This window comes from Elephas maximus, chromosome 21, assembly GCF_024166365.1.
Source record: "Elephas maximus indicus isolate mEleMax1 chromosome 21, mEleMax1 primary haplotype, whole genome shotgun sequence".
Classification (NCBI taxonomy): Eukaryota; Metazoa; Chordata; class Mammalia; order Proboscidea; family Elephantidae; genus Elephas; species Elephas maximus.
In genome coordinates this window covers 59,343,630-59,369,988 of record NC_064839.1, presented here as the reverse complement: position 1 = coordinate 59,369,988, position 26,359 = coordinate 59,343,630, and the positions used below count along the sequence as shown (strand labels likewise).

The 26,359-nt window shown below is 40.7% G+C and overlaps 1 protein-coding gene across 10 annotated transcripts; it reads right to left on the bottom strand.

Moving 5' to 3' along the window:
- Window positions 1-1,390: 1,390 nt before the first annotated feature.
- On the bottom strand, window positions 1,391-26,202 carry LOC126064681 (zinc finger protein OZF-like). 10 transcript variants are annotated; one of them, XM_049863872.1, is made up of 7 exons: window positions 25,574-26,202; window positions 19,820-19,908; window positions 17,979-18,183; window positions 17,609-17,831; window positions 5,857-6,072; window positions 4,197-4,347; window positions 1,391-3,350 (listed from the first exon to the last, which is right to left on the bottom strand). In XM_049863872.1, the coding sequence occupies exons 5-7, from the start codon at window positions 5,888-5,890 to the stop codon at window positions 1,817-1,819; spliced, it is 1,719 nt and encodes a 572-aa protein (XP_049719829.1). In that variant the 5' UTR covers window positions 5,891-6,072; window positions 17,609-17,831; window positions 17,979-18,183; window positions 19,820-19,908; window positions 25,574-26,202; the 3' UTR covers window positions 1,391-1,816. The 10 variants fall into 10 exon arrangements, with proteins under 10 accessions (XP_049719829.1, XP_049719830.1, XP_049719831.1 ...); XM_049863873.1 differs by having other exon boundaries at window positions 4,197-5,490; window positions 5,857-5,983; XM_049863874.1 differs by having other exon boundaries at window positions 4,197-4,849; window positions 5,857-5,983.
- Between the last annotated feature and the right edge of the window lie 157 nt (window positions 26,203-26,359).

Below are 26,359 nucleotides of genomic sequence, written 5' to 3'. Positions count from 1 at the left end.
TGGGAGTGTTTCTTTAATGTTTTTTATGCATACAAAAGTACACTATATGTCTTAGTTATCTAGTGCTGCTGTAACAGAAAATACCACAAGTGGATGGCTTTAACAAAGAGAAATTTATTCTTTCACAGTCCAAATTCAGGGTGCCAGCTCCAGGGGAAGGCTTTCTCTGTGAGCTCTGGAGGAAGGTCCTTGTCATCAATCTTCCCAGGTCGAGGAGCTTCTCAGTGCAGGGACCCCTAGTCCAAAAGACATGCCCTTCTCCTGGCTCTTGTTTCTTGTTGGTATGAGGTCCCCATGTCTCTCTGTTTGCTTCTCTCTTTTATATCTCAAAGAAGATTGGCTTAAGACAAAACTTAATCATGTAGATTGAGTCCTGCCTCATTAATGTAACTGCTGCTAATCCCACCTCATTAATATTATAGAGGTAGGATTTACAACACATGTGAAAATCACATTAGATGACAAAATGGTGGACAGTCACCTAATACTGGGAATCACGGACTAGCCAAGTTGACACACATTTTTAGGGGACACAATTCAATCCATAACACTATATACTACAACAAACATTTGACTGATATTAGATACTAATCATAACTAACTGTTTCAACTTACACACAAATTCAACTTAAAGGCAGACTTAGAAATAAAACTCATTCATAATCCAGGGACTGCCTTACTGTTATAAACAATAAAGAGGAGAGAAAGGAAATCTATTTTTTGTAAAATTCAAATTAATAAATATACAAAAAAATGATTGGAAAAGAAAATACCATTTTAGATCCCCAGGCTTCAGAAAATTCCACTGCCTCCAGCAGCTTTATTAGCTTGTCCCGCAGCTCTGCATTATTATCCTGTTCCCTTTGCCTGGCGCACCCCGCAACTTTAAGTTAAAATCCTGGTGATGCATGAAGTTATATGTTAACACCACTGTACCTCCGAAGTATGATTAAGAATGTTGCTGATGTAACCTGTATAAACTTCCTACTTGTAAACCCTTAAAAGTAACCTTCCCCTCACCCTCGATGAGCAGTCGTTGCAGCAGCAGCTCCAACTGTCTACTTTCCTTGTGCAATGAAATATAGGTACCTTTCCACTCTTCCACCCCGGTCTCTTGTTTACTGGCCAATACAAGTCACACTGAGCAGGACCTGAGGTTCCCACTCAGTAACATTTCGGTAAACACCACAGTAATAATAAGCATAGGTAATAATTATGAATGAATACTAAAATTAGTAGACCATAAAAAAAATACAATGAAAAACAGAGTATCTGCGGTCTCAAAGTTATCACCCTATGAGAAACTAATTATCAAGAGTAAAAAACTTTACAATAGGAAAGAATGGAAGGAAATGTGTTAAACATGAAAACAAAACACTCTTAAACCAAATACAAGATGAGTGTATTTAATTGTATGCAAAGTAACATCAATAACATTAAAAAATATAAAACCACATTTTCTCAAGGCTATTCCCTGTAGCCTTATTTGTAGTAGCCAAAGACTTTCAGAAAAGTACAATTTAGCTTTGACAGAGAAAGTAAAAAATATCGATGAGGACAGCCCCACAATTACAATGTTAACTATCATCTCTCCCAAAGGCACAAAGTAACTTTAATGACCCCTTCCTTGAGTTAGTATTGGTTTCTCACTCACAGAGAGACTCTGTTTTTTAATCGCAGACTTTCAGAAATTTGTTGAGATTACAGCAGTACGGATGAAACATCTCACTTTTAATATAGTCTCTCCACTGTGAGTTCTTATATGTGAACTGAGGGGTGAGCCATGACTAAAGGCTTTCCTGCATTCCTTACATTCCTAAGATCTCTCTCCACTGTGAGTTCTTATATGTTTAGTGAGGGATGAGGCCTGACTAAAGGCTTTCCCACATTGCTTACACTCATAAGGCCTCTCTCCACTGTGAGTTCTTATGTGTTTAGTGAGAGATGAGGAACAACTAAAGGCTTTCCCACATTGCTTACATTCATAAGGCCTCTCTCCACTGTGAGTTCTTATGTGTTCAGACAGGCAATAGGAATGACTAAAGGTTTTCCCACATTCCTTACATTCATAAGGTCTTTCTCCACTGTGAGTTCTTATATGTGTAGTAAGGTGTGTGGAACGACTAAAAGCTTTCCCACACTCCTTACATTCATAAGGCCTCTCCCCACTGTGAATTCTTCTATGTGTAGTGAGGTTTGAGGCTTGCCTAAAGACTTTCCCACAGTCTTTACATTGATAAGGCATCTCTCCGCTATGAGTTCTTCTATGTTTAGTGAGGGCTGAGGAATTACTAAAAGCTTTCCCACATTCCTTACATTCATAAGGCCTCTGCCCACTGTGAGTTTTTATATGTGTAGTCAGGTGTGAGGAACACCTAAAGGCTTTCCCACATTCCTTACATTTATAAGGCCTCACTCCACTGTGAGTTCTTATATGTTGAGTGAGTGATGACACCTGACTAAAGGCTTTCCCACATTCCTTACATTCATAAGGCCTCTGCCCATTGTGAGTTTTCATATGTGTAGTGAGGTGTGAGGAACACCTAAAGGCTTTCCCACATTCTTTGCATGCATAAGGCCTTTCTCCACTGTGAGTTCGCATATGTGTAGTGAGGTTTGAGGTCTGACTAAAAGCTTTCCCACATTCCTTACATTCATAAGGCCTGTCTCCACTGTGAGTTCGCATATGTGTAGTGAGGGATGAGGAATAACTAAAAGCTTTCCCACACTCCTTACATTCATAAGGCCTCTCTCTACTGTGAGTTCTTATATACTGACTGTGAGATGAAGCCTCATTAAAGGCTTTCCCACATTTCTTACATTCATAAGGATCATCTCTGTTATGAGATTTTTTCTGTAAAATGAGGGATAAAGGACAACTACAGGTTTTACGATATTCTTGACATTTGAGCTTATGACCTCTCACATGTATCCAACTGGATGAGAAACTACAGATATCCTTCCCACATTCATTACATTCATAGCATTTCTCACCTTTGAGTGTTGTCACAGGACTCTTAATGGTTGAGATACAAATGAAGTCCTTCCCACATACCTTACATTTATGGGGTTTCTTTCCATTAAGAGCTCTCATAGGAGTGTTTAGGTGAGAGGGACAACTGCAGGCTTCTCCACACGCCTTACACTGACAGGTATTGCATTCAGTGTGAGATCTGGTATGATGGTTATGTGATGAGTGATCCATGAAGGCTTTTCCACACACAGGGCATTCAAAAGGATTTACTTCTGAAGGATTTCTTTTTGGCATAGTAAGATCTGGAATGCCGCTGAAGGTTTTCTGACACCAAATGCCTTCATTACATTCACAGAGGTTCTCTATTGTATGACTTCTGTTAAAAACAGAAAACATGCTGTTGGAAATAAATCTGTCTCCATTTTACCACTACCAAACAGTGAATACTCATGGTTTTTGCCCTGACCTGTCTCATGTTTCAGAGTTAAATCATTTACCAGAAATACTACCATCACTGTCACAATTTTTCTAAAATATGAGGCTTTCCGGTAATTGTGTCCAAGTGAAATATGTTTCAAATACTCGGTATATGACTCACATTTATGAAAATGTATTGTGAAAACTCTTGGAACATTCAACACATAATTTTACAGCTAGGTTTATATATATGTATGTATATATGTATAATATGTACATATACGTTAATATATATGAGGGCTTTGAAACAGTTCATAACCGTTCAGCAATTGCCAACATAAATGAGGGCAGTGTACACACTGCAATGCAAACAAATCTGCTGCCCACTGAATTTCAACCAAGGTAGGAAACAGCAATGCCCCACTCAAAGTTGATGGCCAATCAAGCTGCTCTGAATGTGTGTCACTCTCCACAGTCCTGCCAATAATTCAATCTCCTGCATGAATTGCAAAAGTTTCAGAAGCCTGGTACGTGAGATCGGATTATTGGCAAGTCTGTGGAGAGCAACACACATTGAGTAGGGTATCATTATTTGTCTCTACTCTGGTTGAAACCCAACAGGCAACAGATTTGGTCACTATGCAACGCGTGCGCTGTCCTGGTTTACGCTGGCAATTGTTGAACTATTACAAACTGGTTTGAAGCCTGGGTATATATACACAAATACATATGTGTGTATTTTAATGTCATGACACCTTAGGACTTTCTCCTGAGGCACTGTTTCTCTTGTTTGAATAACACTCACCTCAAGTGTCTCTCCTGTTTTTTATGCTGATCTTTATTGCTATGCAATTTGGATATTTCTCCTAGCATGGAGGACCAGGTCTCATTCTTCATGAATTGCACTATTATATGTTCACTGGATAACTTTTCTCCATCATCAAGGTTTCGAGAGACTGACCCAATAATTCAAGTTGAAGTCCACAATATGAAACAAAAAGGAAAGGAAATTATTAGGGGAAAAAAAGGCTGTCGTGAACAAAGAAAGACTTAGTCACATTTCACTGTTTCAGCACTTTGGCAGTGGTTAAAAAGCAACATACTAGGAAATACTTTCATGAAGATTGACAGTTGTCTTAGTCATCTGGTGCTGCTATAACAGAAATACCACAAGTGAATGGCTTTAAAGAAATTTATTCTCTCACAGTCTAGTAGGTTACAAGTCCAAATTCAGGGGCCACAGCTCCAGAGGAAAGCTTTCTGTCTCTGTCGGCTCTAGAGGAAGGTCCTTGTGATGCATCAGTCTTCCCTTGGTATGGGTGCATCTCAGCACAGGAACCTCAGGTCCAAAGGACATGCTCTGCTCCCAGCACTGCTTTCTTGGTGGTATGAGGTCCCCAACTCTCTGCTTGCTTCCCTTTCCTTTTGTATCTCAAGGCCACACCGCAGGGAAACTTCCTTTACATTGGATAAGGGAGGTTACCTGAGTAAGGGTGGTGTTACAATCCCACCCTAATCCTCTTTAGCATAAAATTACAATCACAAAATGGAGGACAACCACACAACACTGGGAATCATGGCCTAACCAAGTTGACACATATTTTGGGGGGACACAATTCAATCCATGACAACAGTGATGGTGATACAAACAGATGTAATCAGGAGAGCTAAGTAGAAAGATACTGGAAACAATACACATATAACATTTAAAAAGGAACAGTGCCTCCATGACTGCAAGTGTGACATGATTGCTAAAGTCAGAAAAGTAAGTGCAGGTTATCTGTGAAGTTGGGTCCTCAATCCAAAAGAGACTTTTTCAAGCTGACTGGTTCAAATGTAATTCCATCCATGCAGGGCTGGTCCTTCAAAAAATTCTTGCTTTGCTGGTGCTTCCCAACACAGTGGCCCTTGATGAGTCCTATCTCTACTGTCCTCAGATATTTTCCTTGCTACTGTGGGAAAACTAATTGGTATAGCTGATATGGTGCTCACAGAGAAATGCATATCATGAGAGACGACAGTGAAGAGCAATGAGTATTTCCTTGACACTGAGACAATACTTTGCCCTTCAGGATCTCTGAAGATAGATGTGAGTCTATCTGCAGCAAAATAATTATGTCAAACTTGAAATAAACACAGTAAAACTCTTTACAACATCCCAAAACACACATCTCTCAGTGCCCCAAGTGACCCCTGAAGCCAGTGCTTACTAAACTTACTATAATTTAAAGAGTCTCAGGGCTTTTAATCACAAGAGAAATGAAAACTTGCTTTAATACAGAGAGCTTTATATTCACAAGGAAGCCAGAATATGTGAGCTCCACAGACCAAGGGCCTATGCCTATTTTATTTAACAATTTATTCCCGTTCCTCAGCCCCAAATATTGGAGCACAGTCAATAAGCGGAATATTTTTATTCACTAAAGGAATAAACAAGTCTAAAAAAAAAAAGATGCCATTCTTACCTACTGAAGTCAGGTTTCTGAAGGTTTCCATCATCACATGTCTATAGAGTTTCCTCTGAGTAAGATCCAGCAAAGCCCACTCTTCCTGGCTAAAGACCACAGCCACATCCTCAATGGTCACTGAGTCCTAAAACATCCCATACATTCTGGATCAGCAAGGTACCATGCACTTCAATGCGTACAAGAACGAGGGGTGAGGCTGATAGTCCTGGGGAACTGAGAATTCATAAGATTTAACCTAAGTTCTGTGTTCTCCCAAGATCTAATCTAGAGTATAGCCATCAGCCTCGTCCTTTCACTAACTACATTCACGTTCTCATTGATTGCATCCTGTCTCACAGCCTTCCAACACACTGAAATAACCTCTCCACAGTTTGACTGTGACGAACTGTAGTCTTATTCTTCTCTCTTCATGGTCTAGAACAGTTAGAAAACGTAGCAGAAATTAGAAAAATGCTCTCATTTAGATCATCATTTCCAGGTAAACAATTCCATCTCCTTCCATAAGACCCACCAGAATACTCAACAAAACATAAAGCACAGGGTGAAGGCAGGATGAGGTATTAACAACTGGGAAACACTGCAGAATGCCAGCTTTTCCTTTTGTCCTTCATAGCCATGGGAGGACCAGGGGCCAGCACAAATGAACCGGCAACCCAAAGCCCTGAGCTGTCATATTTCTTGAACTCTAGGAGATCAGAAGGTGACAGGTCCATCTGCTGAAAAAATAATATCCTTTTGGAAAATTACGAACTTTAACATGTCAATCACCTATTTTTCAAAAACTCCGTTGTTCTGTCTTCTCCTCTGTCCCTTTCATAGAGATCGGCAAAGGTAATAAAAATTAAAAACAGGTCACGGGAGACAGGAAACGTAAGAATCCAGATCTCGCCACAATTCTCAAATTTCAAGACCTGACGCGACTACACACCAATTATTAGTGACTGCTCTTCTCAACCAACACAAACTCATATACCCTAACATAAATAGTCTAATGTCGTAAGATGACAGAGTGCTACCCCCGCAGAAACAAGAACAGCATGCCCTTGTGTTTGCTGACTAACAAGATATTATGATTCCCATTTTGTAATGACTGCCACAACATGATGAATGTCATCAGCGTGACCAAATTATACATTTAAACATTGTTGAATTGGCAAATTTTTTTATATATATAATTCTTACCACAAAAAAATTAATTTTGTAAGTTGAAGTGCAGACTGTTTACTTGTCAGAATGCCCATAAAGCCTAGAGAACACAAACTTATATAAACAGCCCTCTAGAGGCTCCATTTCCCATTTTCTCACATTTGCAGCCCCTGGAAAGCACACAACCACACACAACCATAACTACCTGAATCCTGACCAATGGAATTCTCTGGTCTGTAACAGTGACCTCTGTGAAATTGTACCAATCCATTGGCTTACTCATGTAGTGAGGAGAGAAAAGGCTTCTAAACTATATTTTAGGTACTAAAACAGAGCAGCTTGAGAGTAAGAAGACTCCTTTTGTCCGGGAAGTGGGGAAATGAGTTGTCTATATCATCTCTAATCAATCCTGGTGTGATGGTGTCACAATGAACTTTGAGCTAGAGCCAAAATCCAAAAGTCTCCTCCACTGCAGTGGGCTAGATTACATATTTTAAAGTTTTCAAAAACCCTAACACTCATTATACAATACAGTAATGATAAAATGTTCCATGTATTGAGCAAGTATGAACTGTGAAAGATTTGGGAAAAAGTTTTCAACACACTTGCTCATTTATATCTCCTTAGTCTCCTAAGCAGGTACTATTTCAAACAGTTCATAGCTGTGTAAAGTTAGGGACAATTAATCATATGCTCAGTGTTGCCCACACAGAACTTTGCTGAACCAGGGTCAGAAGGCAGGTCAATTTGTCTTTGAAGCCTAAATTTCTGACTACGTTTCTGCTCATATGTATACAGTTTTGTTGTTAGTTGTTATTTTCCAATAACACCACAGATGATCTAGAGCCCTGCTGGATACTAGTGAGACATGACAAAGGGAAGATCCTATTCAATTCACATAACCCAGAGCTACTTCTCCTGGCAAAACCCTGTTTCTCAGACAAGACCTTTTCCCTCCAGACTTAACTGTGGCTACTTTCATTTATTAAAACTGATTTAGGTAATATTGACTCAGAGCCTACTGCTGCACATTGGCAAAACAGAAACAGCAGTGAACAAAACAGAGTATCTGGATGAACATGAATCGTAAGTTGAGTGTGGACAGTAAATTTAAATATATTGCAGTGCAATGAATTACTTAACATGGCCCTTCTAGCCATAATCTTTGTGATGACAGAAGATCTAGTTACACAGCAGATTAACCCAGAGGGGATAACCAGCCTGGTGGACTGGATAAATTTTGCAGTGAGATTTGTTTACCCTGAGAAAGGAAACTGCCCCTCTTCCCTTCTAAATACTCAATGGAATACTCCAGAGGAAGCAGTTTATGTGCTGCTCACAGAAGCCATGCTGGAATGTCTTTATGGTGATCAGGATATTCACCCAATGAATACGTCACTTACACAGGTCATGGCGGGTATGGTTATCAAGGGTGCCCCTTCTATATGGACACCCCACGTAACATTGCTACTGCAAAACAAAACAACAATTTGAGATGCCCTGTCAAATCTGTTGGCACAGCTTCCCAGCATGAGTCTTACAAATACAAGAAACATAGGGTGATTCACAGCAGAATAGGAAGAGGCAATGGGGAAAGAACTTACCCCAGCAGGACAGATTCTTTAGATAGTTACTAAGAAATGGGATGAATATAGTGGGCACTGATGGAGTTGAGACAAAGGTTCTACTGCAGCAGGAGGCTGGGTGGACAAATGCAAACTCCCACCGGCCCCCTCAACGTTAAAGAGACCTAAGCTAGTCCACTATATTCACCATGGTTGGGAGGAATTTAATGATGGGAACTCCTGATCACCATTTGAAGCACAGACTCAGCTAGCTGATCAAGATAAGAATTGAGGAGGGGGCCAGGGCCTTCTGGTCCAGCTCCCAGCAGTACTATAATTCCGAAACTTGTCAATAAAATCTTGAATAGACCTAAGGTTAGACTAGAGAAGCATATGGGGATGCAACAGTTGATGGGACTAAGGTGTAAGTTTGGATTAGAATCGGAAGATTGAAACAGATAGTGTATTAAGTAGTTGCATCTCCCTTACCTGAATGTATTACTGGTATAGATATTATGTTTAATTGGGGAATACTCCCTGCACCTAATAATGTAAAACTGAAGGCGTGTAAGTGTGCCCTTAGACCAGTATTGATTGGACATGCTAAATGGGAACCATTAGAATTGCCTAAACCCACTAAAGTTATTAATTTGAAACAGTATAGGGTGCCTGGTAAACAAAAGGGGATTACTACTTTGATTAAAGACATGCTTTTTTTTTTTTTTTTAAAGGCTAGAGTGTTGGTGCCAACAAACTCTCTGTATAATAGCCCTGTGTAGCCCATGAGAAAGGCAAATGGCTCACAGAGGCTGACAGTAGACTATCGAGGCCTAAATAAAGTAGTGCTACCTATGGTTTCAGCTGTTCCAGAAATGGTAGAAAATACAACAGGCTAAAGAAGACTGATACCCAATGACTAGTCTCGCAAATGCCTTTTTCTCAAACCCAGTCTCAGAAAAGAGCCAATCACAGTTTGCTTTCGCATGGGAAGGATCTCAATATACTTGAATTCACTGGCTTACTGTCATAGTTTGGTTAGAAGAGCCTTGGACTTGGTGCAAATCTCAAGTGTAATGATACAGTATACTGATGATATTATATTAATATCCAACACTAAAGAACGGGCTAGGGCTGATTTAAATACAGTGGTGGCCCACATGACCAACAAAGGCTGGTTAATAAATCCAGCAAAAATCCAGGGCCCTGCCCAAACAGTGAAATGCTTGGAAATAACGTGGGCAGGAGCCACCCACGACATTTCACAGGCAACCAAGACTAAGTAGGAGGACCAACATTTGATTGGATCATTTGGATTTTTGAGAACGCTTATTCCACATCTGGGAATATTGCTGGCGCCCATCTATACAACCACTTGGAAGAAAACTGAGTTCCAATGGGGGCCAGAGCAAGAGCAAACTATGTCTGAATTACCAAAAGTGATCTCACCATCCTTGCCTTTAGGCCCTTATGATTCACATTCAGACATGATTTTGGAGGTGTCTGCCACACGTGATTATGGAGACTAGAGCTTATGGCAAAAACTGGAGAATGCCACCCCATGGCAACCACTGATATTCTGGACTAGAAAGTTTACAGATGCTGCAGCACGATACACGCCATTTGATAGCCAATTACTCGCCTGCTTTTTAGGGCACTGACTGAGACTGTCTCAATGACAGAAGGATATGAAATCATCACAAGACCTGAAATACCCATAATATCTTGGGTGACGTAAGAGAAACACTCTAATAAGGAAGGCAGTGCCCAAAATAATTCCATAATAAAATGGAAATGGCTCATTCAAGAATAAGCTGCACAGAGGCAACCACTGTATCCACAAGCAGGTAGCATCTTTTCCCATAGGTCCTACCCTGGCCTGGAACCACCAGAGAAGCTGCCATAGCCCACTGCTACATGGACAGTGCACTATGAACAACTTTCTGCTGACCAGCAGAAGGCTGCTTGGTTCCGGGATGGCAGTTCCAGGGTACATGGGCAACATATGATGTGGAATGCTGCTGCATTAAGACCAGCAGATGGGAAAACTCTAATTGAAGAAGGTAAGAACAAGTCAGCTCAATGGGCTGAAATGCATGCTGTCTTCCTAGCCATGATGGAAGAAATTCACAATGGTGAGAGCCCATATGTCTGGGTTTTTACAGATTCATGGGTGGTGGCCAATGGCCTGGCTATATGATCACACAAATGGTCAATGGAAAATTGGACTATTAAGGGGACACCCATGACTGGCACGGACCTATGGAAAGCACTCTAGAAATTTAGAAGACACATTAAAGTACAACATGTTGATCCTCATCAGAAGAACCCCCCTCCTGAATCGGAAGGAGACTGGAATCAGCCAGTGGACCTGTTGGTATGCTCACTTGAGGTGGTCAATTACATTCATGAAATGAGTGGACATGGGGATGCTGCAGCAATGCAGAGATGGGCTGAATCTAGATACATCTCTCTTGCACCCTCTGAGGCACAAAATACCAAAAAGGACTGCTCTGTATGCCAGCAAGAAAGACAGAGTTTGCAGATGGCTATGGGGGAGATTCCCCAGGTGGAAAGCCCTGCACATAGCTGGCAAGTTGATTATATTGGACTAATGACACCAGAGATACCAAGTGGCTACAAATGGTTCCTCACAGGAATACATATTTACTCTATGCTGGGCTTTACATATCCTGTGACAGATGCAAATGGCAAAAACATCATTAAGGGATTAGAACAAAAGATACTGTACCAATATGGGCCACCAAGTTATATTTCATCAGACCAAGGAACATACTTTGGAGCCCACAGGGTGCAGCAATGGGCCAAGAAACATCATATTAAATGGACATACCATGTTGCATACCACCCTCAAAGTAATGGCTTAACAGAAAACTGGAATAGACAACTGAAATGTCTGTTATCTAAAACAAGGGCAGATAAAGGCACGAAGGGCTGGCTCACATGCTGTGATCATTAAGGCTGTGTATCAACTCTGCTGGGCCGTGATTCTCAGTAGTTTGGCAGTTGTGATGTAGTTTGGCAGTCGTATAATGATGTAATCACCTCCATGATGGGATTTGCTGTGAGTAGCCAATCAGCTGAAAGGGAGTTTCCTTGGGGGTGTGGCCTGCATCCAATACAGGTGGACTTTCTGACAAGACTCATGGGCTTTCGCAGCTGGCTCCTGTTCATCTGACCTGTGGTTGTTGGGACTTGAGCTAACAGCTTGCCTGTTGATCTTGGGACTCATCAGCCAGCCTCCGTAGTCTGGATCCTGGGTTCACCAGTCCCTGCATCTACGTGAGTCAGGAGAAGCCTCCATCTTGACCCATGGACTTGGGACTTTCTAGCTTCTACAACCACATGAGCCATTGCCTTGATATAAATTTCTCTCTCTCTCTATATATATATACACACACATATATTCATATATGTCACAGGATACGTATATGTATATTGACATTTCACTGGTTTTGCTTCTCTAGAGAACCTTGCCTAAGACACATGCCTCATGAGCGTGTGCTCACATTCAACATGAGGGGGGCAAAGGGAGAATCCCCACTGGACAGATTCCAACACTTCTCTGGGGGATCTGGGGAACAGAGGGTAGGAGAGGATGCTGGTACCACTGAATAGTTCTTCCCCACATGACCTAAAAATGCTTTTTTCCTGCCAGATGCTGAAGTCCCAGGACCAGGGATGTGGCTGTGGGTGTCAGAAGCAGGGGTGGTCCCTAAGCAAGAGACTGTAACTATACCCTAACTTTACACCTGAATTCCCAAGGGCCTGATCAGATGGATGTACCTTTCCCCTATCTGGCAAAACTGAGGTTGACAGTGAATACTGCCCTACTGCTTGGTGAGCAAGGTAGCTCACTAGTGTTGTATCTATGTAACCCTACCCAACGTGAATGGGAATGGTATAAGAGAGAAGCACTTGTTAGACTGGTCTTGCTACCAGCAATATGGGCTGGCACAGCAGCTAAACCTGCTGTCCCTTCCCAAGGTTGAAAAGTTTAGGTAAAAATAAATAACAAATGGAAGGAAGGGGTGCTTAACCATTTTCACCATCCATTAAATTATACATGTAAAAATTGTTGAATTGGTAAATGTCGTTATATATTTTTATTACGTTTAAAAAGAGTGAAGGAGAAGGTCGTTTCCAGAAAAATAAATATGGAGAAAATTTGTTACAGTAGAACTTCCTTGCAAGAAATGGTAGAAGAAGTTCTTCAGAGAGAAGGAAAATAATATGGACTAAAAACTCAGATCTACGTAAAAAAGGGAGAGCACCAGACAAGGAATACATAAAGGTAACACAAAATCTTTTATCTTTCTTATTCTTAATTGATCTAAAAGTTAACAGTTTTTTTCCAAATAGTAATAGCAAAAATCTATTATGTGATTACACTTTTTGGATAAGTGAAATGAATCACAGCAATGTTATAGGGACACAAGGGAAGAACTGAGAATACAGTTATAAGGTATTTATGCTACCCATGAAGTCACATAGCGTTACCTGAAAGTGGACTGGGATAGCAGTAAATATATACTGCAACCACACACACACAAAAAAAGTATAATTGATACGCCAAGAGGAAAGTATATGGAATCATATATAAAGCTCAATTAAAACCAGAGGAGGTAGGAAAAGACTGAAAGACAAAAATAAAGAACAAGGACAATGAATAGAAAACACTAACAAACATAGTAAGGAGCCCTGGTGGTGCAGTGGCTAAGCACCGACCTTTCGAACTCACCAGCTCCTCTGCGGGGAGAAACATGGCAGTTTGCTTCCATAAAGAAACCCTATGGGGCAGTTCTACTCTGTCCTATAGGGTTGCTATGAGTAGGAACTGACTCGACAGCCCACAACAACAAACATGAAAACATTAATCCAACTATATCAATAATCCCTTTAAATGTCCATACTCTATATACACCAATTAAGACACAGAGACTGCACTGTTACAACAAAGTCACTTAAAAAGCAAAGACACAGATTTAAAGTAAAAGAAGCTCAAAAGAAGGATGCAGTAACTATATCAGTAATTTCAGACAAAGCAGGTTCCACAGCAAGAAAAATGATCAGGATAAAGAGGGGCATTACACGATGAAAAGGTCAACTTTTCAAGAAGACATAATGATCCTTAATGTGTATGCACCTAAGAACACAGCAACAAAATATGTGAGGCAAAAACCAATATAACTGCAAGCAGAAATAAATGAATCTACTATTACAGTTGGAGACTTTGAAAACCCTCAGTAACTGACAGAGCCAATAGCCAGAAATTAAGAAAAGCCATAGTTGAACCAACAACACTATCAATCAACTGGATCTAACTGCCATTTATACAATATGTCATCCAAAAACAAAACAATACACAATCTTCTCAAACTAACAAGGGACATTCACCAAGGCAGACCACATCCTGGGCCACAAAACACAACTTAACAACTTTAAAAGATAAGAAATCACACCAAGTATATGCTCAGACCACAATGGGGTTAAACTAGAAATCATTAAAAGAAAGATGGCTGGAAAATCCAAACATACATAGAGATTAAACAATACATTTCTACATAACACATGGGACAAAGAAGGCCCAAGAGAAATTACAGAATATTTTAAACTAAGTGAAAATGAAAATACAACTTACAAAAATTTGTTACATGCAGAGAAAGCCATGCTGAGAGGGAAATTCATAGCACTGAATGCACATATTAGAAAATAAAACTGATCTAATATCAATAACCTAGGATTTCATCTTAGGAAACAAGAAAAAAATGAGCCAATTAAATCCAAAGTAGAAGAAAAGAAATAATAAAAATGAGAGAACAAATCAACAAAAATAAAACCAGGAAATCAACAGAGAAAGTCACCAAAAAGAAAAACTGGTTCTTTGGGGGGGGAAAAAAAATCAAGAAAATTGGTAAGAGAGAATACACAAATGACCAATATCAGAAATGAAAGAAGGACCATTACTACTGATTCTATAAACATTAAAAGGATAATAAAGGAATACTATGAATTCTACGTCCACAAACTCGATAGCCTAGATGAAATGGACCAATTCCTTGTAAGACACAATTTAAAAAAATGCACACAAGGAGGAAGAGATCGTCTGAATACACCTATATCCATTAAATAATTAATCAATAAGGAAAAACATCCAAAAACAGAAAGCACCAGATTCAGATGGGTTCAGTGATGAACTCCACCAAACATTTAATCAAGAAAGTATACCAAATTATCTATCTCTTCCAGAAAATAAAAGCAGAGCAAATACTTGCAAACTAATTTTAGAAGGCCAGTATCAAACGTCAAAACCAGACAAAGATATTACAGTATTACAAGAAAGAAAAACTACAGACTAGTATCTCTCATGAACACAAAGTCAGTAAGTTTGGTTGTTTTGGTACTTTATTCAAAATAAAAAACTCTTAAAACTCAACAAGAAAGCAAAAAACCCAATTAGAAAATGAGCAAAAGATCTGAACAAATAGGTGACAAATAATCATATGAAAAGATACTCAACATCATGTATCATTAAGAGATTGCAAATTACAACAACAATAAAATACCACTATGTAATGATTAACCAAAAAAAACAAACCCACTGCCATCAAGTCGATTCTGACTCATAGTGGCCCTATAGGACAGAGTAGAGCTGCCCCATAGAGTTTCCAAGGAGTGCCTGGCGGATTCAAACTGCTGACCTCTTGGTTAGCAGCTGTAGCACTTAACCACTACACCACCAGGGTTTTCATATAATGATTAGAATGGCTAAATGCCAAACCAGTGACAACACTAGGATGTGGAGCAACAGGAAATCCCAAGTCACTGCTGGTAGGAATGCAAAATGGTATACCTAGTGTCTTACTTATTTAGATCTACTATAACAGAAATACCACAAGTAGATGGCTTTAACAAAGAAATTTATTCTCTCACAGTCTAGTAGGCTAGAAGTCCAAATTCAGGATGCCAGCTCCATGGGAAGGCCTTCTCTCTTTGTCAGCTCTGGGGGAAGGTTCTGGTCATCAATCTTCCCCTGTTGAGGCGGTTCTCAGTGCAGGGACCCCGGGGCCAAAGGACCCGCCCTGCTCTCAGCAATGCTTTCCTGGTAGTAAGAGGTTCCCATCTCTCTGCTTGCTTCTCTCTTTTTTATCTCAAAAGAAATTTGACTTAAAGCACAACCTAATCTTGTAGGTTGAGTCCTGCCTCATTAACATAACTGCCTCTAATCCTACCTCATTAATATCATAGAGTTAGGATTTACAACACATAGGAAAATCACATCCAATGACAAAATGGTGGACAACCACACAACACTGGGAATCACGACCCAGCCAAGTTGACAGATATTTTTGGGGAACACAATTCAATCCATGACACCTAGTTTGGCAGTTTCTTACAAAATTGAACGTACTCTTGGAAACCCTATGGGGCAGTTTTAATGTCCTATGAGTTGCTATGAGTTGGAATTGACTCAACAACGATGGGTTTGAGTTTTTTGGTATTCTTATGAAAAGATCACTTAAAAAGTGTAAATTTCATACTATCTTTTGTGTAACAAACTATGGGAAATAATAAGTCCTATTTCTACTTGCTTGCTTTTATATAAACACCAGCAAGATGCTTCAGAAAGTAAAAAAGCTGGTTATTTAAAGATAGTTGAGGAAAGAAAGATTGGTTGGATGAGGACAAAAGTAGGAACAAGTCTTCATAAAGTATACTTTTAAAGTTCATATTGAGTTTCGAATTTTGAAGGTATCATGCTTTGGAAAAATACTATCTCAGTAAACTACGTTGTACTTGTAAACATAAGTCAAATGGGATATTAAGTGTTTTTACTAGGAATTCACATTTATAATAATAAAACCATTTAAAATTTTATCATTTAGGACCCAACTGTTATTGTACAAATCACAAACGTATAAATTTGAGCTCTCTTTCTAAACCCAGTAACCAGGGATACCAGAGTCTATACATCCATTTTCTCTTACCCAGGAGAATATTTCTAAAATGGCTACATAATTAAACACATTAGGGGTTCTGGCACGACTTATTGAATGTAATAGGAGTCTCAAGATATAAGTAAGCTTTAGAGTAACTTATACATCTGTTAAAAAAAGGCATTCCTCTGTGTTTGAAAAGTTTATACCCATAAATTGAAAAATTCTCAGTAGAAACACACCAATGATCTAGAATTTTTCTTCCAAAGTAAACTGTAAACCCAAGAGCTTAAATACACAGATCTCATATGCTGAGCTTCTCTACCAAAAGAGAACACTTAAATTTAAATTCTAATTCAAGACTATGGAGAACAGTCATAAATCAGCAGGATTAAGTACCAACTCTAGGCATAGGTGGGAGAACAAGGACATAGATTGAGGATTCATGCTTTCCATACCCCTGAAAGCCTCGAGGCAAAAGCATTCCCCACTAGGGAAAAAGAAAAAATGTGTCTGTGGACCCCACACAGGATCAAGCTGGACTCACTGTCCCCAGCTTCATGCCTTTGGTGACATCAGGAGAGTGCCAACTCTCTGCCCCCCTTTTTTAGCCCATAACACAATGTGAAAGGTGGAGCTGTAGTTTTAGAACTGCACAGAAAATGCTCCAGTGCCTGGGGGAAGTCAAGAAAACTGTTAAGAGAGACGGGACAGGGATGGGTCTGGAAGGCTGAATCTCAGCCTCCACAACCAGAGCTGCTCTGTCTTCAGGCTCTGAGGAGACTGTCGTTAACACAGAACACCAAGGCCCAGGGTGGGGATGTTCATGTCTGTGGTGCCAGTTCTGAGAGTTACATAAGGAATGTGACCCCAGGGATCCAAATCTTGAAAAGCCATATATGTATACAGGGACAGTGGAGCAGAGTCTCAGGATGCCTCCTAGGGCTCAGTCCCTTGGTCTCCTCTGCAACCTTTTTCCTTCACTGAGGAACCACAGTTTTGCAGCACATAGCTGGTCCCCGAAATTCATATTCCGCCTCACCCACTTATAATAACAATAATGTATTTCTCCATAAAACTCACCATTTCCTGGCTCCACTTTCTGGAAGTCTAAGTGGATGTTGTCTCTAAGCCCAAAAAACCACTTCAGAAAGAGCGATGGGTGTAGAAGCAGAGCACTGGACAATTTGGAGGCAGATAAATAACATTTGGTCCACACACCAGTCAGAACAGTTGAAATCCTTACTTGTGATTTACAGATGTGCAAGGTATAAGTGTGGTATAGTTCCTGTACCACACCTGGGACCTGAAATGGAAGGAGGACGGGGAGGAAACAGTGCTGAGTAAGCAGGGAGTGAGAAGGTTTTGGCTTCCTCCCAAACTCAGGGCAATGCTCCACCCTGAGGGCATCTGCACTTAAGGCAGAACAAGCCCCAGCCTCCAGAGCACACACCTGCATTCTTCATGCAGCATCATGGGCTTCTTCTTTCTGGCAACAAGATCACAGGTGGAGGAATTTACTTATCCCAGAGCATGAGAAGCAACCAGGCCTGGCCAGGCTGGAAAGCCTGAACCTGAGTTCCTCGAGGGAGTCAGGGGTCCAATGTTGAAGTTGTGGATTCACCTACGTAGGTCTGTCCCTTATAGATCAACACGTGCTGTTATTTGATATTAACATCAGTGAATTTTCAGGAAGAAGACATTTTTCAAGTTTTGTCAATGAACTCACCATGGTTCATTCACTTTTACTTATGTGCAGTCAAAATCCTTCTCGTGCTTTTAAAAATTTTTATTTCATTAATAGCATTGTAATATGTGATTGGTATTTTTCCTGTTGCTTTTGGAATTAACATATTTCTTTCTTTCCCTTGAGGTTTTTTCCCCTCTTCGTTCTTAAACCATGCCACTTCCAGTACCTAAGCTTTTGAGAAATCTGGGAGAATTCCTGAAAATTTTGTCTTTCAATCTTATAAGAAATTGATCAACAAATAAATCAGAAAATCATTAAGTTTTCTCTAAGGAGCTGTCTCCCGTCTCCATCCCCATTTCTTGCCACCCTGCTTCCTCTCTAAGCTGACTCCAATTCTTTCATATCTTGGTCTCAGTGTAAACGTTCTCGCTCTTGCTTGATCTTTACACCAATGTTTCCCCTTAAACATTTTATCCTTCCTTTTATTATTTTCCCTAATAGCACTCTCTAATTTTAATTCATATCTTTATTTCTAGCATAAACTAGGCACTTGTTAAGTATATAGAACCTCAAGCCCCACCCCAGAATTGCTGGATCAAAATCCTCATTTTAACAAAATTCCCAGGTTATCCACACTGACATTCAAGTATGAGAAGCGTTCACGGATCTATAAGCCTGTAACTCAAGGAATGAGCATTCTATAAATAGGTGCCCTTTGAACCATCTACATCTACATTATATCACTGTACTATCTTCCTGATTCACAACCAATCTCCACAAATAGGCCTCCTCACAAGCTTCTTTAACTTGTTCATGACAAACTCCTGCTGATATCATTCAATCACTGTTGTCATTTCCAAAATTTATTTTTAGCACAGAAACTGTTTAATGCCAGTCAGTGGCTATCCACTGGCCTTCAAAAAGCCCAGAGTAGTCAGCATGGTTCTAAACGACCTACTTCCTCCAATCTGGCTCACACAAACCCCCACACCCACCATCCACACTTCCTTTTCTCTGCTTCAATAGGCTCTGATTTCATCAAGGTTCTCTGCTGCCTCAGGGATTTACATACTCATTTTTCCCAACTAAAATACTCTTTCCACCCCCATCCATACCATATGCTATCAGCCCTATACAACCATGCTTATAGCTAAATAAAACTAATTTTCTGAATCTTCACATCAATAATTTTCCTTTTCAAGCAGTCTAATCTGACTCTCTGGTTAGGTCCTTTTATTACAGGTATCAGATGTCCCTGATTTTTCATTATTTATTTAAAACTGTCTCCCATGCCACACTATAAATCTATGGACAGATACCATGCATTTTGTTTTCTTGTTCCTTCCAGCCTATGACACTGATCATTGAGAACAAACACAGATTATCACCTGTTGTATATCTCTTGAGCGGCACTATCCAAGGAACTTTCTGTGAAGGTAGACATGTTCTGTTTTTGCTCTGTCCAATATGGTAGCCACTAGCCCCACATAGCTATTTAGCATTGAACATATAACTAGTTCAACTAAGAAACTGAACGTATCCTTTTAGTTTTAATTAATTTTAATTGAAATAACATCTGGACATCACAGCTCTAGTGGACTCACCAGAATGCTAAGCGACCAACACAGCAGAGAGGGTATGAAAGCTGCCATCAGCACAATGCAGAGCTTCAAAACTTTTTGTTTGCTGGAAGCTTATCACATAGGGAAATAGAAATGGTAAAAGCAAAGATAACATTCAACTCAATTTGCTTGTATTTACATGATTAAGATCAGTGTCAACCTAAATTGGATTTACCTCATTCTGAAAACTGCAATGATATGTGAACATCAAAATGAGTGGGAATAACTGAGGAGACAGGAGGGACATTCTCTGAGGAGGTGACATCTGAAGTGAGACTTGAATTACCAGAATTATCGAATTGCTATGGTTAAAAAGTCTTCGCCTGGTACAAAGGCTGAAAGGCAGTGAAAATCTTGGCATCTTTGAAAAAGTTTTTTCAAAATGTGTCAAGACTTATCTAACTTGAGGGAGTTATAAATTTAAGTCAGAGAGCTATACATAAGCCCAACCATGTAGGATCTTGTTGGCCAACATAAAATACATACATTTTGTTCTACATGTGATTGATAGCGTACTTGGTTTACCTTGTTTATTTAAACATGATTCTTGCTGCTGGGTGGAGATTATACCTTCTTGTGACAAGAAAAAAAGTAGAAGAAAGTTCAGAGGCTGCTTCTATAAGGTAGATCTCTCAGAGTACCTTGGACTATTTCCCCTAATCTAGTGAATGGATGCCGATGCCATTTACTGGTTGGGGAAGCCAGGTGAGAAGTAGATTTGCTCAGCTGAGACTTTAAAAGCTCTGTCTTAGACATGTTAGGGTTCAGAGCCATACAGTCCCTAGGGCCCCAGGTGGACAATGGTAAGGGTTTGGTGTCTGCGTCCATTGGTCCCCCAGAGTCCGTATCTCAACCTGCAGGTTGTCTCCTCCTGGCCACAAATAATCAAATTGTGACCTCTGAAACAGGCTACATTCCCACTTCTGAAGCTTCAAGCTAAAGGGAAGAAAGAGCATAGTTCTGGCATGTATTAAGCCTTTGGGAAATAGAAGTTGATATTGAAGTGTTATCTGAGGGGCAATTCTTAGATTTTGAACTAGGAAAATTCAGTAGTTTTACATGAAGGTTTGAATTTGATATATGAAGTGACCACATTACCAGTCATGTCTCCAAGGGGAACTCCAGTCCAAAAACAGAATACTTTTAGAATGTCTATCTCTAAGGAAGGAAAGGGAAAAATAAAAGGCACCATATTCTCCTACTGATGTTGAGATTACACCCATTACCCGTTGTTGTGGAGTCAGTTCAGAGCAGAACTGTCCCACAGGGTTTCCAAGGAGCACCTGGTGGATCTGAACTGCCCTCCTTTTGGTCAGCAGTCATAGCTCTTGACCACTATGATAGCAGGGTTTCCAGTGAGATTACAAGTGATGTGTAATGATCGTTTTTACTCTATGCATTGACACACGTAATATTTTGACAATTTAAAAAAATAAGAACATTTATTTTCTCCACAGACTAGTTTTCAAGGATGTATTCTTGTACATCACATAAATGAAGCATCTAGATAGGCAAATGTGTAGAAACCAAATGGTTACCAGGGGCGGATGAGAGGGAGGAGGGGGAGTTAATGACTAAGAGGTACCAAGTTTCTGCTAAGGGTAATGGAAAACCTTGGAAACTGACAGTGGTGATGGTTATACAACATGGTGAAAGTAATTAATGTTACTAAATTGTACATATAAAAGTTGTTGAAATACAAAAAGGTTTTGTTATACATATTTTACCACACACACACACAAAAGATAGCATGAGATGACACCATTAAAAAAGAAAGAAACTTAGTTTCTTGGTCTGAGTGTACATGTGAAAGGAGGGAAATTTACATACTATGGGGATATAGAGAGGCAAGTGGGTATTTCAAAGATTTAATGCCAACCTTAGGCTATATTAACCTAGAGAAATAAAATCACAGTTGAGGAAAGGCAGTGTGTAAAGAATGAACTTTTTAAGGTAATCGGATCTGGATCACCTTGTTATTAATACAAAGAAAAAAGAAAAAGGACTGCTTCCATGACAAAACAAAACAAAAATCATATGAATTATTCTAAGTAGTAAAAAAAAAAAAAAGATTATGCTAATGGCATTGGAGTTCCCAATGCTTTCTCAAATGTGACACTTAAATTTAGTTACTTTATCATGGAAGCTCCATAGACACAACCAACCTCTCCGAGGAACCAAATTACTGAGCTGAGGGCTGTGGGAATCACGGTCTTGGGGAACATCTAGCTCAACTACGATAACACAGTGTCTTAGTCATCCAGTACTGCCACAACAGAAATATCACAAGTGGATGGCTTTAACAAAGAGAAATGTATTTTCTCACAGTCTAGTAGGTTACAAGTCCAAACGCAGGGCGTCGGCTCCAGGGGAAGGCTTTTTCTCTCTGTGGGCTCTGGAGGAAGGTCCTTGTCCTCAATCTTCCCCTGGTCGAGGAGATTCTCAGGCATAGGAACCCCATGTACAAAGGATAAGCTCTGCTCCTGGTGCTGCTTTCTTGGTGATATGAGGTCCCCCACTCTCTGCTTGCTTCCCTTTCCTTTTATCTCTTGAGAGATAAAAGGTGGTACAGGCCACACCCCAGGGAAACTCCCTTTACCTTGGATCAGGGAGGTGACCTGAGTAAGGGTGGTGTTACAATCCCACCCTAATCCTCTCAACATAAAATTACAATCACAAAATGGAGGACAACCACACATAGCCTAACGGAGTTGACACATATTTTGGAGGGACACAATTCGATCCATTACAAATAGTTTATAAAGAAACATTCTACTACTTTGGTGAGTAGCATCTGGGGTCTTAAAAGCTTGGGAGCGGCCACTGGTCTCACCCCATCGGGAGCAAGGGAGAATGAAGAAAACCAAAGACACAAGGGAAAGATTAGTCCAAAGGACTAAGGGACCGCAACTACCACAGCCTCCACCAGACTGTGTCCAGCACAACTAGATGATACCCAGCTACCACCACTGACTGTTCTGACAGGGTTCACAGTAAAGGGTCCCAGGCAGAGCTGGAGAAAAATGTAGGACAAAATTCTAACTCCCAAAAAAAAAGAACAGACTTACTGGACTGACAAGAGACTAGAGAAATCCCAAGAGTATGGTCCCCAGACACCCTTTTAGCTCAGTAATGAAGTTACTCCTAAGGTTCAGCCTTCAGCCAAAGATTAGACAGGCCCATAAAATAAAAGGAGACTAAAGGGGCACACCAGCCCAGGGGCAAGGACTAGAAGGCAGGAGGGGACAGGAAAGCTAGTAATAGGGCACCCAAGCTTGAGAAGCGAGAGTGCTGACATGTTGTGGGGTTGGTAACCAAGGTCACAAAACAGTATGTGTACTAATTGCTCAATGAAAAGCTAGTTTGTTCTGTAAACTTTCATCTAAAATACATTTTTAAAAAAAATCAGTATTGGTACAATACTATTAACTCAATCACACACTTTTTCAACAGTTTAGAGTTGTGTTTTTCAAACTTCATGTTGTGACCCATTAGTGCAGTGATTCTCAACTTTGGCTACATAGTGAAATCACCTGGGGAGTTTAAAAAAAAAAATTAGCCACTTCAAATTTGCTCCACAGGGTTTTCAATGATGTCAGCTTTCAGAAGCAAATCACAAGGCCTGTCATCCAAGGCACGTTTGGGTGGGTTCAAGCCTCCAACCTTTCAGCTAGTAACCTTAACCTTTTCTGCCACCCTGGGACACCCTACTTGACTCTTTTACTTTGTAAAATAGTTATTGCAAAAGATGAGGTACTTTTTGCAACATTGTAGTGTGGCTGACCCTCTAAGATTTGAGTATTCTGATTAGTTTCATCATACATGCCTCTCATTCGTTATACCTGCTGTTCTGACATCGGGAATAGACCCGGTTTGTGGTCCACGAATTCTTCAACCTTGTAAGAAGTGTGTTTTTTTGGTAGTAAAAATTGTGGTTCAAATTACCAACATCCAATCCAGCACAGATCACACAGACACCAGGTGTGATCTCTATAAATCCCTCATCGTTCATATGAAGATTATCAAGCAACATCACATTTTATATTAGACCAACTAGGATTGTCCATATTGTTTCTCACACAATCCTGATGAAAATTTCTGCCTTAGAGCCAAAGAAATTCCTCCAAACGTGCCTCTTACAAAATGTTTACCTCCTGAAATTGGGATAAATATGGTTCTAAATGTATGAGTACTAGTTCCAACTCATTTTTCTTAATTCTTCACCTGCCTTAAATACTTACAACCATTAAAGGAGGGTGATATATTCCTCACCACAATCTTTATTTTTGTATGACCAGCAATACTCAACAAAAATCCTGCCTGATGAGCCATTTTAGGCAGGGAAATTATAATCAAGAATATGCCCCCTTGGTCTGGAGACCATGGTTTCAGGGGATGTTTAGGTCAACTAATAAAATCTACTAAGAACACATTCTGCATCCTACTTTGGTGAGTGGCGTCCAGGGTCTTAAAAGCTAGCAAGTGGCCCTCTAAGATCCATCAATTAATTGGTCTCAACACACCTGGAGCAAAGGAGAATGAAGAACACCAAAGACATAAGGTAATTATGAGCCCAAGAAACAGAAAGGGCCACATAAATCAGAGACTACATCAGCCTGAGACCACAAGAACTAGAGGGTCCCCAGCTACAATGGATGACTGCCCTGACAGGGAACACAACAGAGAACCCCTGAGGGAGCAGGAGAACGGTGGGATGCAGACCTCAAATTCTTGTAAAAAGACCAGACTTAATGGTCTGCCTGAGACTAGAAGGACCCCAGAGGACACGGTCTCCAGACCTTCTGTTAGCCCAAGACCGGAACCATTCACAAAGCCAGCTCTTCAGACAGGGATTGGACTGGACTATAAAACAGAAAATGATACGGGTGAGGAGTGAGCTTCTTGGATCAAGTAGACACATGAGACTGTGTGGGCAGCTCCTGTCTGGAGGGGAGATGAGAAGGCAGAGGGGGACAGAAGCTGGCTGAATGGACACCAGAATACAGGGTGGAGAGACAGAGTGTGCTCTCTCATTAGGGGGAGAGCAACCAGGAGTACACAGCAAGGTTTATATAAATTTCTGTACTTGATTTGTAAGCTTTCACTTAAAGCACAATTAAAAAAAAAAAAAAAAGTATGCCCCCTTGAAGTAGTAACAGACCAGAATTTCATTTCAGGTACTGCCACTTACTAGGTATTTGTCCATGGGCAAGCCATTTAATTTCTCCAAGACTATTACTTTTCTAAAATGCCACAAATACTCCCTACCTCACAGCGTTGTTTTGAAAAAAGGACTTGTGGTATATAAAGTACTCAACACAGTGCCCAACCCAAACCCAGTGCCGTCGAGTCGATTCTGACTCAACACACGCACAGTGCCCAGCCCTTCTTAAACAGCTCAATGAACGGTAAATACACCTACAGGCCGAGGGGTGACTGAGGCCTGATGGGGAGCTCACCGTAACTGTGGAGAGTGAGAGTGTCTACGTGTGTGTGTTAGCGAGTGGTGACAGATGTGGCCAATGAGTCTGGCTGCGTGCGGCTGGAATGGAAAAGAAAGGGAAGCCTGATGAGCGGCTGACTGGAGAAATGGAAGCAGGGCATTTAGACTCAAGCGAACTACTCCGGGCATCCGTGAGGCCCCTGACTCTTGATCTTTCACAAACTCGTAGGTGAAGCCGACGCTCCTGATCTGAGAACCACACTTTTGCTTAGCAAGGATTCACACCATTTTACCTGTTAATGCACCAGGAGACACAGGTCCTCCCACCTACTCCGCCGTCCGGAATCTCCGAGGAAGCAGCGGCGGCGGCGGCGGCTCCTGGGCTAGAGGAAGTCCCGAGGCTCTGGGAGGCGGAGGTGGAGAGACCAAGGGTGTGCAGGAGAGCGGGAGCTGTGCCCTGAGACCCCGGACACAGGGTCACCTGCTAAAGGATCAGGCCGACTGACAGAGGAAAAACCTATTCATAACGAAGCAGGACTGTGGCCAAACCCGGCCACCGACCAAGAGCGCACACTTCCGCTTCCGGTTTCTAGGACACTTGGTGCTGCAGGGGAGGGGTTCCGTGCAACAACACGGAGGGCTCTAACTCGAGACCGTGGGGTTCAGTGACTGCCCCTTACATTTGGGATCTGGCCTTGGCCGTCTTAATTTCCTCTGCAGAGAAAAGACTAGGTTTTCTTAAATGAGTGGTCGTACCACAAAATGAGACTCTTTACTCTGTGTGGAATAAAGAGGAGAGTTTTACTGAGGAATTAACAGTTCGAACGTTGCTAGAGAGGGCAAAAAGCTTATATACAGTAACTTCAGGAACTTGACAGAGAAAAGTTCTGATTGGTTGACATTTGGAAAGGTACATTTGGTTCCTGGTAAAACAACAAACATTTTAAAGTAATTTACTTCTTACTTCTGACTGGCTGACATTTAACTGTGTCCTGAGCATGTTCGGTACAAGTGTATTTTACAAAGTCCTGGAATTCTCTAACCAGCTAGCTTCCGAAAACAGTTTTTAAAAATGAGCA

Excerpts from the sequence above, each read along its gene's own strand:
- LOC126064681 (XM_049863865.1), bottom strand. Across the intron at positions 4,348-17,608 it reads GAAAGTGGAGCCAGGAAATG|TCTCTCGAAACCTTGATGAT; the intron begins GTGAGTTTTATG and ends TTATTGGGTCAG. Across the intron at positions 3,351-4,196 it reads AAACAGGAGAGACACTTGAG|AAGTCATACAATAGAGAACC; the intron begins GTGAGTGTTATT and ends TGTTTTTAACAG.